The 16,865-nt window shown below is 62.8% G+C and overlaps 1 protein-coding gene across 1 annotated transcript in view; it reads left to right on the top strand.

Moving 5' to 3' along the window:
- CELSR1 (cadherin EGF LAG seven-pass G-type receptor 1) overlaps positions 1–16,865 on the top strand; it is a 137,819-nt gene that overhangs the window by 115,501 nt on the left and 5,453 nt on the right. The window contains 10 exon segments of the mRNA XM_053895727.1: positions 604–747; positions 4,168–4,372; positions 5,389–5,556; positions 7,190–7,316; positions 9,592–9,792; positions 14,129–14,303; positions 14,818–14,930; positions 15,256–15,335; positions 15,955–16,081; positions 16,708–16,833. Coding sequence (XP_053751702.1) covers positions 604–747; positions 4,168–4,372; positions 5,389–5,556; positions 7,190–7,316; positions 9,592–9,792; positions 14,129–14,303; positions 14,818–14,930; positions 15,256–15,335; positions 15,955–16,081; positions 16,708–16,833 — 1,466 coding nt within the window.

Raw genomic sequence — 16,865 nt, 5'->3', positions numbered from 1 at the left:
GATCCCCCCTTCATACCGGGGGGTGTTGAACCAGACAGCTCAGTGGGCTGACTTTGGGGGTCGACCCGGGGCACCCGGGGTAGCTGTGGCCTGTTGGTCACCAGGCCCCTCACTGCAGAGGAGACCAGCACCAACAGAGAGGCGCCCCAACAGCCTCAGTCTTGACAGCGTCCGAGAGCAAACAGGAGTCCGTAGCCCTGGGGTCCTGTCTCTGCCAGACGGGGAGACAGTTCCGGTTTCTCTTGCCTCCGCGGCAATCTGTCCACGTAACCTGCAAGGCACGGTAGCTGCAGGGGAGACACATCATGGCGGGGGGGGGGAGGGGGCAGGAGGTGACTCTGCTCGGGTCCCCCCACTTCTGCACCACGTTGCACCCGAGACCCCAGCCAGACGGTCCCCAGCGCCCCGTGATTTCTGACTTCACGTGCGGCCCTCGCGCTCTGTAACTCTTGGCGGGTTTAAAGAACGCGGAAAACTACAAGTAGATTGTCTGAAAGCTCATCGGTCGGGGCCGCGGCTCCGCGGTTTGGAAAGGGTGACGGTCGAGGGAGCTGTCGGTGGCGGGAGTGGGGGATGGATGACAAGGGTGGCCTGTCCCCACAGTTCTTGCCGTGGACATCTTCGACACGTTCAACTTCACGGGAGCCAGGGTGCCGCGGTTCGAGGACGTTCGTGACGAGTTCCCGAAGGAGTTAGAGTCCTCTGTGTTCTTCTCGGCCGACTTCTTCAGACCCCCCGACAGGAAAGGTAGAGCCCCGCAGACACCGCGGCTGCCCTTGGGGGGCCCCCCTTGCGGGAGTGGGGGGGCTCCTCCCAAGGTCCTGCGACAGCGAGCAAGACGGTTCTCGGTAGCAAAGCGTGTCGTGTGGGTTTGCAGCACAGGCCTACCCTGAGTCGGGGAGCCGGGCACGGGGCGATGGCTGGGGTCAGACCCCAGTGGCCGCGGTGGGTCATTTCTTTTTTTTTTTTTTTTTAATTCTTTTTAACGTTTATTTAGTTTTGAGAGAGAGCACAAGCAGGGGAGGGGCAGAGAGCGAGGGAGACAGAGAATCGGAAGCGGGCTCCAGGCTCCGAGCTGTCGGCACAGAGCCTGATGCGGGACTCAAACCCATAAACTGTGAGATCATGCCCTGAGCCGAAGTCGGATGCTTAACCGCCTGAGTCACCCAGGTCCTCTGATGTAGGGGCCACCTTGACACTGACCCCACCTTTCAAATAATTGGGGACCCATTTGGGTTTCCAGCTCTCAGCAGTTTGTCCACAGCTGCCCTCGGAAGGGACGTGTACGTGTACCTACGAATATGGTGTCTTACCTTGCCCTAAAAAAGCAGGCTCTTTCCCTGACATTGTCGGTGTTTCTGCTTCTGGACTGACCCCTGGGTCATCCTCTCTCTGGGAGCCTGTGGCATCAGGAGTGGACACGCGGGAGCCTAATTGGCTTTAGAAGGTCCCGTGAGAGAAGCTTCTGGCGCCTGCTGCCCTCCTGGCCTTGGGACAGCCGCCGGCTGATGCGCAGGTCCCCTCGGCCCCGCACGCGGTGTCTTATTCAGCTCGTCGGTTAGCTACACCACCAGCCCGTAGTAAACTCCGCCAATTCTTTTGCTGATGACAAGACTCAGCCCCTGGCTCCTGTGACCTCCCTTGCCCTCCAGTTTCTGCAAACACGTGGCAGAGAAAAGTATCCTAAGCTCCCGTAGCCAAAAATGAGGGCGGGTCTCCCGGGGGGAGAGCTTGCAGGAGGTGGAGGGGGTGCAGCCCAGCCCCCCAGCCCCTTGCTGTCCCACTGTCTGCTTCTGTCCCTCCTGGAAGACCGTCTTCCTCACCTACAGGACGATGACTTAGATGGAGCCCTAGGGTTTGGCTCCGAGGCCTGGCCTCTGCCCACCTTTCACCCGCCGCCTCGGCCTTGCCAGCCTGACTCAGACACTGACCTTCCCACCTTGGCCCCAATCTCTCTTTGCCTTGACTGCCCCCTAGGCGGGCTTTTGTCCCAGCTCTGGACTCCGGGCCCCTCTTGTCCCCGTGCCATGACCCACCCGTGGCCCAGATGCCTTGCCCAAGGGGAGCCTCTGGGACCCACCTGCTAGCCGGCTGGTTAGTTAGAGATGCAGAGAGCCAGTCAAGTCGTAGGAGAATCTGAGGCTTTGGAGCCAGCCAATCACGGAGGCCCAGAGCAGACACTGGGAAGGGGCGGGACGCTCCCAGGAGGCCACCGTGACCCGGGACGCTGTCCAGTGCACCCGGCGGCCTCTAGTGTGATGCAGTGCTCCCCAGAGGCAGCAGCCCTGCCGGAGGAGGAGGACAGAGCCCTGGCGAGCCTCTGCTGGCAGCCGGACTGTTCCAGAAGCAACTAGAAGAGAGGCGGCAGGCAGGACCAGGGGGAACTGAGTCAGCATGTTTATTTGGTGCCCACTCCGTGGGGTCGTCCAGGAGTGAAGTCCTCGTGAATGTTCTTGCTGTGTGAAGATCGTCACATCCGTCCAGGTCAAGTCTGAGCCCTGGGGGGGCATCCGGCTCTCGGGTGGAGGCCCCGGGCAGGGTCACCCAGCCTGGGGAAGCGCCTGGCCCTCTCGCTCAGAGAACCCCGCAGCCGGCACTGCCCTCCCCCCCAGCCAGAGGAGGAGCTGGGGGCGGCTCAGGTGGGTGACCAGTGTGCCACAGCAGGCAGAGTGGGTGGTAAGGCCCTGCGGCTGGCCCGGTGAGGAGGCCCGGCCTCGGCCTCCCGCATGGACCTTCCGGAAAGCCACTCAGTGCACACCTCGGAAAACAGTGACCTTCGAGACCCTGGGGGCCTCCTGCCCTGCCCGCCCCCAAAGCCAATGTCACTGAGCAGCCTGAATGGGACTGAACATTGCTGTGAAGCAGTCAGTGACCCTGGGCGGGGTCAGGAGCTTGAAGGTGCCCTCTCAGAGGGCCAGACATCGGTCGGTCAGATGGCAGTCTGCCGGGATGAGTTAGCTGTTCTGGGCTGGGGCCTTTCCATGTGCAGTGTCCCCCTCCAGAGGTGGCAGGGATGAGACCCGCCCCCGCCACACCTCGCGGCCCCTCCACAGGCTTGTCTCCCGGGGCTCTGCCCCTCCCAGAATCCCTGCCCTCAGGGCTCGGCCCTCCTGTCTCCCTGGAGCCCGTGCTCAAGACCGCTCAGCGCTGGGCGGTCTGGATGTCTGCAGGGGTGACGTCTGCACCAGATGCTGCCAAGGGCATTTTGTCAGTCGTGGAGAACATGGGCGAGTGTGGCCGGGTTCACAGAGCATCGGAGGGGAGCGTCCCTCTGCCGGTGGGACGGGCAGGGCCGATAGCCCCTCCTGTGATCCCGTGTGGACACTGGGACTGGGGAAGGTTTGGACCAGGGTCTCTGGCACCCGTGGTTCCATGCCGCAGGCGGTGGCAAGAAATTGTAAGCGTCTACGCCCCCATACTACGTGTGTTGACTTATTGACGTGGTCTGTACCTGACGTCTTGCATCCCTGGAGCACGTATGACCTAAAACACGCCCATGAGTCACATGGGATAAAAGTGTGGGACGCAGACCCACACGAACGGCACCCTGTCCCTCCCACGGGTTTGTGGGGCAGCCCTGGCAGAGACCCCTGCCCCCGGGGGAAGGGATCAGCCGTCAGCATGCGATATTTTGAAATATACACAAAACGTACTGTCCTAAGCACCTTTGGGTGCAGAGTTCAAGCTGCGTCCTGTCCATCTGCACTCGTGCAGCTGCCGTCACCCTGAGCCCTGGAACCTTCACCTTGTGTCTCCCCACGAGACACTCAGGCCCCGGTCCCCCGGAGCCCTCCTTGTACTGGCTGTGCATTTCCCGGTGCCCACGGAAGGGGAATCGTGCAGTCCTTGGCTTCTCCCTCCGAGCATCGTGTGGTCCGGGCTCGTCCACGTGGTGGCTGCTGGTGGTACTTTATTCCCCCGTGAGGCCGAAGCCTGTCCCGCCGTGGGTACAGAGCACGTCTGGGACCGAGAGTGTTCCCTGCCTTGGCGCTTCAGGGCACGTGCCCGGAAGTGGGGTGGCGGGGTCACGTGGGGCTCTGTGATAAACCTTTTGAGGAGCCACCTGCTGTCTTCCCGTGAAATCTCTGATTTGCTTGCTCGCGTAGGACGCGGTTTGGGGGGGACACAGGCGTCCGGCCCCCATCCTCACCATCTGCTTCGTTGCAGAGGGCCCCACGGTGAGGCCGGCCGGCCGGAAGGCCGCCCCGCAGACGGCGCCCCCGGGGCCCGGAACCGAGAGGGAGGCCCCGTTCAGGAGGCGCAAGAGGCAGCCCGATGAGCCGGGCCGGTTCGCCGTCGCCCTGGTCATCATCTACCGGACCCTGGGGCAGCTCCTGCCCGAGCACTATGACCCTGACCGTCGCAGCCTCCGGTAAGGCTTTCCTAAGTTGCCACCCGAACGTCTGAGGACGTCACCCCGTGACCCTGGTGCAAGGTCGCAGACCGCTACCTGCGGTCTCCCGGGGACAAGGTTCTGGGTCTCCGGGTGGGGCCTTCCCTGGTGTTTCTGCCGGGAGCGCCCCCTCCCCAGCACACACCCCGCTCGTGTCTCGATGGACACCGTTGCTGCTCTGCACTCCGCGGCGTAATTCCTGCCCGGGGGACTCTCCCCCCCACACCCGTGTGCCCCGGGCCGCCGGTGGCCCGCCTTCTGCCTGGAGAAACGAACGCCGCCCACGGGGGCTTCGTGGCCCCCCTCAGAGCTGGGCCGCCACCGAGGCTTTGCTTTCCAACCGTCGTGTCATTCTCCACACGTGTCCCTGGCTCCCCGGTGTTCATACTCCTCCTTCTTCGTGGCCGGGTGAGATTCTGCCGTGAGGTGTAATTATTCTGAGCTCCGGTTGTTTCCAGGGCTTCCGCAAGGGCAGGGACACCCTCGCACACACCCCTTCTTTCTCTTCATTTTGATTTATTTAAAAAAATTATTTTTAATGTTTATTTACTTTTGAGACAGAGAGAGAGACAGAGTGTGAGCAGGGGAGGGGCAGAGAGAGGGGGAGACACAGAATCGGAAACAGGCTCCGGGCTCCGAGCCGTCCGCAGAGCCCGACGCGGGGCCCGAACCCACGAACCGCGAGATCGTGACCTGAGCCGAAGTCGGTCGCTCAACTGAGCCACCCAGGCGCCCCATCTTTCTCTTCATTTTTAAATGTCCGAAGTCCGCCTCTGACCCAGACGTGCCGCCCACGTCCCCCGCGCCTGCCCTGGCCGTCGCGGGGCTGCTGCCTGGCCCGGGCCCTTCTCCGGAGCAGCGGCTGAGGCTCCAGCTCTGCCCTCCTGGGAAGACGTCCGCCCCGTGTGTCCCTGGGGCGTGTCCTGGGGCACAGGGCTTAGACGAGTGTCTTCTGAGTGTCTTCCCCTTGTTCCCGCTTCTCCCCACGCCCCCAGGTTGCCTAACCGGCCGGTCATTAACACACCGGTGGTGAGCGCCGTGGTTTACAGCGAGGGGGCCCCGCTCCCCAGCCCCCTGGAGAGGCCCGTCCTGGTGGAGCACACCCTGCTGGAGACCGAGGAGCGCACCAAGCCCGTCTGCGTGTTCTGGAACCACTCCATCACGTAAGGGTGACGCGAGGAGTCGGCAGCCACCCCCACCCCCAGAGTTCTGCGTTTATTGGGGGGGGGGGGTCATTGCTACAGCCCCCAACACTGTTGGCAGAGTGTCTTACGGGGCAGGGGGCGCATCCTGGGGGTGTCAGAGTCCCCAACACAGTCCCACATACGCACGTGCACATCTGTGTGTGCACGGATATATGCGGCTAGGAACACAGACAGGCACCCGTGTGCACACGTGCGCACAGACGCTCATAGACGTCCCCCGGGAAAGTCCACACAGAGACAGCGCCGTCCACCTGTTGGACTCCGCGATCCGGCAGCTAACGGGTGCCTGATCGTCCCCAGACGAGGCAGGGGCTCGTTCTAGATGCGCATACGAGGCAGGAGTCCGAGACCGGGCCCAGGGCCCCTTCCACCGACAGCAGAAAGTCCCAGATGTGTGTGTGTGGGTTGGGGGGGTGGGCATCCTTTTAACAGCCAGCGGTCCCCGACCTCACCTGCCCGCCCGTGAGATCAACCCAGCTGCCGCTGGGGCTGCTTTTACCCCTCGGAGGCCATACCCGTCCCCCCTCCTCCCCCCCCGCCTCCATGAAACAAGGATGGAATTTTGTGCATCTGGGGTTTGTTTCTGCGCCTCGCGGACATTCCCTAACGTCGTGGTTCACGTGGATGGAGAAGGTGTCCGCCAGGCAGGGCTCCAGCCGCGCTGTGCTGGGAGCTGGTCCCCAGGGAGAGCCCTGCAAGGGGCTCCCCCTGGGCCACGGGCTCGGCTGCACAGAGACCTTGCGTCTCCTTGATTTCCCAAATTCTGGTTAATGAGCAGCCAGCATCGTGTCTGGAGTATAATAGACGCTTGGCTCACAAAAGAGAGAAAGAAGGGCCCGCTTTCACCGCGAGGGAAGCGTGAAGGTCTGTTTGGCATGTGTTAGGCACGGCAGTCTCTCATGGTCGCCCGATTGAATCCCAGCAATTAGCTGCAGCTCTAATTACACTCTGGCTGCTTTCTGTGGTACCTATCATCCCCGGATCTTAGCGCTCTTGACAAACTTGTATTAGCCTTCACATCCCATTTCACAGGGGAGTACGCTAAGGATCAGAGAACTTACTTGACTTTCCCAGAGTCAGGGAGGGCAGGGCGCTCTCTGAGCCCGAGACACCCTTGTAGCAGCCCGCAGTCATCTGGGGTTTCCCATCAGTAAAACGGGGGTAATAATCGGCCCCTGCTTCCGGGCACTGCCATAAGACGTTGTGCAATCTGCAGATGAGAGGGCAAAATGAGCGTGAGACACTATTTCATAAACCACCCAGACTCAAAAGAAGTCTGAAGTACAAAGCGGCCATTGTAACCACTGTTATTTCTGACAAAAGGGGCGTCCGGTGACCTCAGACATCCCCATTTAAGTTTTACTGCGAGACGATGCATAAACCACGAACTTCAGAGGGTGGAGGCACTCCCCCGCCACGAGAGGGAAGGGAGAGTGTCCACGCGGTCCCAGGGGCTGCTGTCCTCCTAGAGGGTGACCGTGGCTTCTGTCTCGGGCGACGTGACGATGCCGCGCGGGCTCCCACGGGGGCGGCTGGGCCCCGGAGACCCCCTGGAGGAAGCAGCCGTCTCACGCCTGCCTTTCCTCTGCAGCATCGGGGGGACCGGAGGGTGGTCGGCCAAGGGCTGCGAGCTTCTGTCCCGGAACCGGACCCACGTCGTCTGCCAGTGCAGCCACACCGCCAGCTTTGCAGTGCTCATGGACGTCTCCAGACGAGAGGTGGGCGTGGCCCCCACGGGCAGCCCTGCCCACCTGGCGAGTGTGTCCAGGGATGAATCCCTTTGCACAGTTAGCCTCCCCCCAGACCTGCCCCCTCAACGAGTCCTATCTTCCCTCCCGGGCATCTCCAACAAACCCAGTCCACGGTTAAAACCTGTGTTTGGGGGGGCTGGCCAGAGTCTGCCAGGATTTCCAGAACAAAACTCCTTGGAAAGAGTTTTCAAAGAGCCCGGCTGTAAATTAAAACCCACGGTGGGAGACCCTGAGCCTCAGACTGAAGAAGGCCCTAGAATATACCCTTACTTCAAAGCAGGATTCTCCGTGTTTTTCTACCCCACTTTATTTTATTTTACTTTATTCATTTTTAATGTTTATTTTTGAGAGAGAGAAGGTGGGGAGGGAGAGAGCGCACATGTGAGCAGGGGAGAGGGGCAGAGAGAGGGGGCACAGAATCCGAAGCAGGCTCCAGGCTCCGAGCCGTCAGCACAGAGCCCGGCGAGGGTCTCGAACCCGCAAACCGCGAGATCGTGACCTGAGCCGAAGTCAGACACTTAACCGACTGAGCCACCTAGGCACCCCTATAAAGTTTTTTTTAATGGATATTTATTTTTGAGAGACAGAGACAGAGCACGAGCAGGGGAGGGGCAGAGAGAGAGGGAGACACAGAATCGGAAGCAGGCTCCAGGCTCCAGGCTCTGAGCCGTCAGCACAGAGCCCGACGAGGGGCTCGAACCCGCGAACCGTGAGATCGTGGCCTGAACTGAAGTCGGACGCTCAACCGCCTGAGCCACCCAGGCGCCCCTGTTTCTACCCCGCTTTAAATTTTAAGGGAGGAAAGAGCCGGCTGGCCGGAACAAAGCGAGGGTCTCCCGTTAGCACGACACACGCGTGCTGGCCCCGGAGACTCAAAGGAGGGGGCTCGGTCAGGAGCCACGGAGGCCGGCTAATGTTTAACCTCCTCGCATTTTCCACGGCCTAGGAATGCAAGCCGGCCTCTGCCAGCCTGAGGGTGGATGGGGTGAATAGAGCAGCAGGCCCCCCAGCAGGCATGACAGCGAGGTCAGCCTGGGCCCAGACGTGTGTGGACGTTGGTGTCTCGGAGCCAGAAGGGAGGCGTCACCTGTCACCTTTGTTTCAGACCTGGGATGTGTCCTGGGAGGCCAGGCCGTTGTCCCTCCCGAGGGCCCTCTGGTGTGCAGGGGACCAAGTTTGTGTCCCACTGTTGGGAGGGTAACAGCCGTGTGAGTTGCTGCTGATGGCGGCCAGGGTGACAAGAGGGGAGGGTGTGCCCCCAAGCCTTGCCCTGACCGTGGAGCTGCTCTGAGCAGGTGGCACTTAGGAGCAGGGAGCCCTGGGTTCTGACCTGGAGGGGGTCAGTTATTAGTGGCCCTTGTCCACCTAGGGGCGGGATGGGGGGGACCTCCCCGAGCCAGGAAGCTGGGCACTGCCGGGAGCAGACTAACAGGTGGGGAAAGCCGAAGTTCGGGGACATGAAGTCAAACGGGAATAGGACTCCCCGCTCCCTACCCCGGTGCCTCAGGGCCAGAGCCCTCTCGACAGCCGGACGCAGCCTCCGGGCCTCCCCAGTGCTGCACCTGCACGGGCCGCAGAAGGAGAGAGCCCTGAGCCCTCGGCGCCCCGGTCCCAACCCTGTCCCGGCTCCCAGCCTTACCCTGGGTGGCCCGGCTCGTAATTCTGTTCGAGTCGTGAGTTCAGAGCGCTTTCCGGAAGTTACTGGAGAGCCGAAGCTGGTCGTTTCCCAAGTGCCAAGACTCCGCCCGGGCACCGGGCCCTGGACAAACGGCCCGTTTTGCAGAAGCACAGGAGACAGTTGCAGTCCGTGCCGCTGGGGCACATCTGCCTGCTGCGTAAAGTGAGGGTCTGTCTGGAAGAAGTCCCTCTCGGCTCAGAATTTGGGGCAGGCAGGCTCCGCACCTCCTGGAGAGTAGGATTTACATGCGAGGCTTTCTGTTTCATCTGTGCTTGTGTTTCTCGTGATGGCAAAACACACAGAACACCGGTGCACTGCCTTAGCCACGTTTGAGTGGACCGTCCGTTCACCGAGCTGTGCCCCCACCATCCCGTCCCCTTTTGCCCCCCACCCCCCAACGATTCGTTTGGCTTTTGTCCTCAGTTCCTCGCCAGCCTGGGAACCACGTCACGGTCGCGTTGGTTCCTGTCCGTGATAGTCGCTACGCTAATGAGCCTTTACTGTACAAAACCTCCACCAGAGCGAGGCCCTTACGTTCTCCTGCCTCGCCCCACCTGCCCGCAGCACGGGGAGGTCCTGCCCCTGAAGATCGTCACCTACGCTGCCGTGTCCTTGTCCCTGACCGCCCTGCTGGTGGCCTTCGTCCTCCTCACGCTGGTGCGGACTCTGCGCTCCAACCTGCACGGCATTCACAGGAACCTCATCGGGGCCTTGTTCTTCTCCCAGCTGGTCTTCGTGATCGGGATCACCCAGACCGGAAACCCGGTGAGGCCCCTCTGCTCCCTCTCCTTGTGGGTCCCACCCTTCTCCAAGGCCCGGGGCCCGTAACTCGCAGAGGAGCGAGGGGAAGTGGCCGCGGCGCGGACGCTGAGTGGGTTGGCCTGGAGGGAGGAGGGAGAGTGGGAGGTGAGCTGAGGCCAGCGGGGGCCCAGGGCCGGTGGGCCTTCTGTAGGATGCGAGAGAGCTTAGCCCCCGACATGTCGGGGCGGAGGGAGGGACGGGCTGCCGGCCTCGGCAAGGTCCCCGGGGGCTGGGGTGGGGATCAGCCGACGTGACAGGTAGTAGGGAGAAGCACAGGGAATCTTGGAGGTTTGTGGCTTAGGCAGCGCCCGGCTGGGGGCAAAGCGGTTTCCCGTTTCTACAAAGGGGACTTGTAGAACACCAGGGTCACAGCACAGCATGCCCACGGCGGGCACGGGTGGAGGTGTAGGCTGTGTGCCCAGGCTCTACACACACGCTTGGGCTTACTGGATCCCCCCGGGGCCCTGGGAGTTGGGGGCATCCCTTCTCCCAGGTGAGCAGCCAGGACCCGAGAGCTTGAGGGACTGTCGGAGGCACACGGCACGCCCTGTGCGTGTTCCCTTGTGTGTCCGTCACAAAGTGGGGACCCTGATAGCCCTGGGGAGACGCGAGGCCAGCTGAGCACCACACGTGCGGATGCAGTGAGGGCGGGAAGCGCACAGGTTATTCTCGCCTGACCCCGATCTCTGCCAGGGCGAGCCGTGAGCCCTCACTCTCTCTCACTGGGCCCTTCCGAGGGCACCGCCACCAATGACATGGGGGCCGCTTCTTCATTCCCCTTGCAGCAGGGACCTAGCGATTGTCACTCTGTCACACCCACCAGAGACCCAGATCCCACAGGCCCTCCCGTCCCTGCCCGTGGAGCCCACCTTCCCGACGCGGACGCAAATTGAGGCTTATGAGTTTCACGTGCCCAAATGGTGCCATGGTGGCCGGTGGGGGGCTGGGCCCGGTTAGGGAAGGGCTGACCATGCGGTGGGAGGGGTCCAGGATGAGTGGGGACGGGTTGGGTGTCGACTGGAGCCCTAGGGGCCACGCCAGGCATTGTGCTGTGGAGAGCCATGACCGGGGCTGCATGGCAGGAAGGTGACCGGAGGGCAGAGTCACAGCCAGGGTGGGGTTGTTTGTCCTGCGTCCACGGGGTGGAGGCCTAGCACCAGGACAGCAGGCACGGGGTGGACGGCGGGCGTCGGGGCCAAGTGCACAGAGAGACCGGAGGGAAGGTGCCTTAGGTCTCCAGAAGGGGGACAAGGAGGGGAGGACGCCACCAAGTGAGAGGGACACTCGGTGGCTGGCCACGCCGCTGGGGGCTGGGGAGAGTGTGGAGAGGTGCATGGGGAGGCGTCCCCGCCAGTGACAAAGAAATATATGCGAATGGGCCAGCCCTAGCGGAGGAAGAAGGCATATATAAAAAGACATAGAATGTTCTAGCCCAGTGGTCAGGGCCCCTTGCATGCCTGGGCTCCTCCTCCTCCTTGTTGAGACCCCCTCAGGCGGCCCGACCTCCTCAGGAGGAAGGGGGGAGGTCGAGGCAGGGTGTCACAGGCAGGCAGCCTTGAAGGCCTCAGGGACTTCGCGGCGGTGACTCACGTAGCAGCGGGCCCGGCAGAGGACAGACGCGCAAGCATTTGCCAGCCTGCCCTCCAGGGTGCCCCTTGGACTGGGGGGAGGGCCCCAGGGTGGTGCCGGGCAGGGGTTTCTGGGCATCCGGCCGGGCAGGTGCGCCTCTGCCCGAGCGCAGGTCCTTATCGGCGCATCAGACAGGTGAAGGCTCTGGGTGGGAAGCCACATGACTCATTCCAAGCCCTTCAAGGGTGCCCTTGAGTGGTCTCAGCAGCGGGGAATGTGGAGTCGGCCGGGCCGCACCTTGCAGCTAAGTAGCACGTGTGAAACGCAGGGAGGCCGCCCGCTTATTTCGAGCACTGACTCATCCCCCTGCCAGGAATGAGCTTTCAGCCAGCGGCGCACTGGGGAGCCGGGAGGGCAGGAGTGCCGGCCGCACATAACGAAGGGGCCTGGCTCGGCGCCTGGGTTTTATGGGGTTTCTGCAAACTCGCAGGCCCATCTCTGGGCGAGGTGTTTCATCTCCCGGATCACTGGCAGGTTAAAATGATTTATTGTGCATTAGCATTTTGTCTGTGTTCTGTTTCTGCAGAAGGTAGTACGTTTAGTGCAGAAGTCTGTGCGTGTAGAGCCCCATTAAATTGTGAAATGTATTTCTAACAATTTTTTTTTCAAAAGGTGGTTTTTGTGGGTTTACTTTTCACATTATTTAAGGCAACACGCCAGCCCACCTCATTGTCCTTCCTTTCTGAGCCAACTGTGCTCTGCGTATGGGGCAGGCTGGGGCTGTTTGGTGTGGGGCTCCCCTGCCCCGGGCTTGCCCTTGGCATCCCGACGGCCCTGCCCATCGCTAAGGGCAGATTCTCCCCTCTCCTGACTCTTGAGTCAGGCAAAGGGCAGGATGTCCACTCATAACCTAAGATGCTGTGTTTCCTTCTTTGTCCTGTGTTTGACGAATGTAAATGCTAAAATCGTTTCCTCCCATGTCTCCGGGGTTCAGAAGAACCTGGTCTGTGGAGGTTGACGTGGCAACGGGCGTCACTTATGTGCCCAGCCCGTCCGTGCTCTGGTGAGCTCCCCACGGGGAACACCGAGCTGGCACCTGAGCTGAGCAGCCTTCAGTGTGCGTCAGGGTGGTGGCCCTGTGTCTCCTACGCCTGTGTCTGTTGGGTGGGGTGGGGGTGGGGTCTCCCTGGGACCCCTGGGAACCTGGGAGCTTGTGCTGATGGGGCAGCAGCCAGGATTGGACAGAATGGGGCGGACTGTGGCCTGGGGGAGGGGTAGTCGTAGCCCTGTAGCCTGGAGTCGGGCCAGGAGGGGCACCGCTGGGTGTGGGTGGGGCCAAGAGTGGGTGGGCCCAAGAGGGGCGGGGTTTGGGGGAAGGAGGGCCCCCGGGACCTGGATGTGGGTGTGCTGGGAGGGGCGGGGGTGTGGGTGGGGCCAGGAGTGGGGTGGTCATGGGGGGCGGGGGCTGGGTGTGGGTGGGGCCAAGAGCGGCAGTGGATGGGGCCTGGGTGTGGGTGGGGCCGCAGGGGGTGGGACCAAGGGGGTGGGTGGGGCCTGGATGTGGGTGAGGCAAGGAGTGGGATGCGGCCAAGAGGGGTGGGATCCTGGGTGTGGGTGGGGCCAGGAGGGCCAGGCCTGGGTGTGGGTGGGGCCAAGAGGGGCAAGGGTTGGGTGGGTGGGGCCAAGAGGGCGGAGCCTGGGGCTTTCTCTTCTCGCCCCTTTCACAGTTACCCTCTCCGTAGCGCCTGACCAGCTTCTTAGGACCTGGCGGGGCACCTGCCCACATCTTGCAGCCAGCCAGCCTCGGGACCCCTGGCCAGCTCAGCCCCTCCCTGTGAGGCTGCTCTGGACCAAGGCACAGGGCTGTTCGAGGTCTCTCCTAGAGCACCTCGCACTGCACTTTCACTGGTGGCCTCAGAGACTTGACTCCCTGTGACCAGTGTCCCCAGCCCCTCCCCGTTACTGCTTTCTTCCCATTTGAAGGGACAAGGGGCTGGTCACCAAGGCCTAGAGAGGCCCGGATGCTGACCCTGGCTGCCCTGTGGAAGTTGGTTTTCTCCTCCCACTGGTGGGGGTGGGGGGTAGCCCTGCCCAGCTGAGGACAGAAACAGAGCAAATACTCTCGTCTCTGTTCTTTTTGGGAGGCGGGAAGTATATGGCTCCGTGAACTCAGTGCAGGCAGGATGAACTTCTTATCTGACAGTGAGGTCACCAAGTGTGGGGCCTCCCCCTCCCTCTGACCACACCTGCTGGACCCTGGAGACCCACACAAGGGTCCAGGGCGGTGGGTGACGGCCAGCATCACAGCCTGAACAGCTGCCTCTGTGCTTATTGAACTTTAAAGCCAGTGTCACGAAAATGCAAGTTTCCAGCTTCAAATGGAAACCCTAGAGGCTCTGCGTACCGTTCGCCCCCGGGCTGGATCGCTCCAGGCACCCATCTGGGTTGAGCAGTGGGTCCCCCGAGACCCCAGCAGCCTCACTTCCTGTCCTCTGCTGCACGGTGGGAGCCTGAGGCACTGTGACTGTTCATGCCCAGCCATTCCGGGTGAACCCAATAGAAAAACCAACTCACTCGGCTTCCCTTCTCAGACCTCCATACCCTCACGTTTGCAAAGTGGTGCAATTTGGTCACTAGCGCCCCCGCCCTGTGCCCCTTTGGCCCTCGGCCCCAGGCGCGCAGGCGCGGGCTCCCACGGGGCTGGCACTGAGCCGCACTCCCTTCCGCACAGTTCCTGTGCACGGTGATCGCCATCGTCCTGCACTACGTCTACATGAGTACCTTCGCCTGGACCTTTGTGGAGAGCCTGCACGTGTACCACATGCTGACCGAGGTGCGCAACATCGACGCCGGGCCCATGAGGTTCTACTACGTCGTGGGCTGGGGCATCCCGGCCATCATCACAGGTGAGGACCCGAGCAGCGGCCCGGCCGGGGTGGCCTGGACAGGGCACCCGCCACCGTTTGGGGAATCCGCGTGGCGCTGCCGACACAGGTGCCCGTGTCAGGTGAGCCCGCGCCCCCGGCCCAGGCGGACGAGCCCTCTGGCCTCCTCTGCCTTTGATACCCAGCTCGACTGGCCCCCAGCGGAGGAGCCTCTGCCCTTGGGTCTGCACACACGAGTGTGAGCCTTCGGCGCCCGCTGTGGGGGTGCGCCTCCCGTCAGGTGTGGGCTCCCTGGGAGCCGAGGCGGGTCCGTTCGGGCTTCCGTCTGTGGCCGCTGACACACAAAAACTCCACGTCCGCCCGCTGTGTGGATGGCTGGGTGTGGATGTGTGGTCTCTATGTAGCATGTACGTATGTGTGTGTGGTCTGTACGTGGAGCGTGTGTGCAGGGCTGGGAATGCCCATCCCGTGACCACGTGCCCCCCGGGAGGGGCCTCTCCCACGTGTGGCCCTCACCTCCTCCCCTGCCGTCCAGGACTCGCGGTGGGCCTGGACCCCCAGGGCTACGGAAACCCCGACTTCTGCTGGCTGTCCCTTCGAGACACCCTCATCTGGAGCTTTGCCGGGCCCATCGGAACGGTTATAATTGTGAGTCCGGGAGTTCCGCAGAGCCCACGATTCTCGGGACGTGGGAAGTGGGGTGCACGGGCTGGAGGCGGTTTTGGGGGCCAGCGGCTCCTCAGAGTGGCCTGTTGGGCAGGAAGGCCTGATCTCACGGCGACGAGCCCTTGCCCTTAGGCCTGTGGATTCCGGGTTTCCTTCCACGTCCAGGTCCACGGTGAGGCTGCCCATTCCAGCCTCTCCTCGAGGTGCAGGCACAGACCCTCCAAAGCGTTTGGTCTTTGGAGATCTGTTGAAGTGATACCCACGAGCTGGCCGCCTGACTTTGGTGTTTTTGGAACTTTTTTTTTAGGTCAACACAGTCATTTTTGTCCTGTCTGCAAAGGTGGCCTGCCAGAGAAAGCACCATTATTACGAAAGGAAAGGAGTCGTGTAAGTGGGCGCCAGCACTGACCCCCGGGGCAGGTCTGCACGCCCAGCAGAGCCCCCGGAAAGCTCCCGTCACCCAGCGGCCAGGCCCTCGGCCACTCCCCAGCTTGGCCACTGGGGTGGCCTCGTGGGTGGGTGGGCAGGGCAAAGTGGGGAGAGGCCAGGGGCGCTGGGGCGCATTGTGGAGGAGAGGGAGGGGGCCCGGGGAGAGGGGTGCGGGGATCCCGGAGATGTTGGGGCGGAGGACCCACGGCGTTTGGTGGTCGAGACGCTGAGGGCTGAGGGAGGAGGGGCCAGCGATGAGGCTTGGGCTCTGTCCCCCTCACCGGGGTCATGTTAACAAATGGGGATGGAAAGGGGAGGGACGATGACAGCGGGTGGGGGGAGGTGCCGAGGTGCAGGGCAGGACGCAGCAGAGTGGGGTCGGGCAAGGCGCGGTGGGGGGTGCTCTGGAACTTTCTGGGTCGGTGACGACGGTGATGTTGCGCCCCGCGGGAGTGGAGAGGTGGCGGGTGCTTTAAAATGGTTTTGGGAAGGAAGGGAGGGAGGGGTGGACCGACGGGCGCACCCCTGTGGAGGGGAGGGCGGGGCCGAGAGTCACTCCCGCCCCTCCCCCCCTCAGCTCCCTGCTGCGCACCGCCTTCCTCCTGCTGCTGCTCACCAGCGCCACCTGGCTGCTGGGGCTGCTGGCCGTGAACAGCGACGCGCTGACCTTCCACTACCTGTTCGCCGTCTTCAGCTGCTTGCAGGTGGGCGGCCGTCAGGGTGCGCGGGCGGCCTCCGCGTGGGCCAGCCTTGGTGAGGCCACGGGTCACTTGTGCTCCCTCCCGTCTGAAACGCCCGGAAGGCGTCCCCGGGGACATCCTTGACCCAGCGTCCAGGCCGTGTCCTCGCTCTCAGGACACACGGGGCCACAGCAGGGCGGTGTGCCAGGGGTTACGGTGAGGCCTCCCCGCACACGGTCCTGCCCCCCAAGGAACCTGTTGTCGCCAGCACAGCTCTGTCCAAGGGTTCCTCAGGGACCCCCCCAGGGCACCGTCCTTAGCCCAGCCAGTGCGGGGCTCATTCTCCCTCCGCAGGTTAGAGTAGCTCCCACCTGTGTCCTCAGGGAGGGTGTTGGCCATTTAAGTTCACACCAAGGGCTTCCCAGTAAGCTGACTGCAGATGTCACGTTGGGGACACGGGTGGCCTGGCATGAGGGGGCCTTCCTGGCCCTTGGCTGCCCTGCCCTGCTCCCCGGAGCAGGCAGAAGCCCTGGGGAGGGGCGGCGCCCTGTGCGTTCCCGGGCAGGTGGGTGGGCAGTATGGCGGCCACAGGACCCTGGCTGCTTGCCCGAGGGCCAGTCCCTGCCCTGACCGGCCGCCCCTCCCTCCAGGGTCTCTTCGTCCTCCTGTTCCACTGCGTGCTCAACAGGGAGGTCCGGAAGCACCTGAAGGGAGTCCTCGCGGGGAAGAAGCTGCACCCGGATGACTCGGCCACCACGAGGGCCACCCTACTGACAGTAGGCGGTCCCCAGGGACCCTGCGTGGGGCC

The sequence above is a fragment of the Panthera pardus genome, unplaced genomic scaffold (assembly GCF_024362965.1).
Source record: "Panthera pardus isolate Hobbes unplaced genomic scaffold, ASM2436296v1 HiC_scaffold_6, whole genome shotgun sequence".
NCBI classification, from domain to species: domain Eukaryota; kingdom Metazoa; phylum Chordata; class Mammalia; order Carnivora; family Felidae; genus Panthera; species Panthera pardus.
The sequence above is the reverse complement of the archived record's forward strand: the minus strand, read 5'-3'. Positions and strand labels throughout refer to the sequence as shown.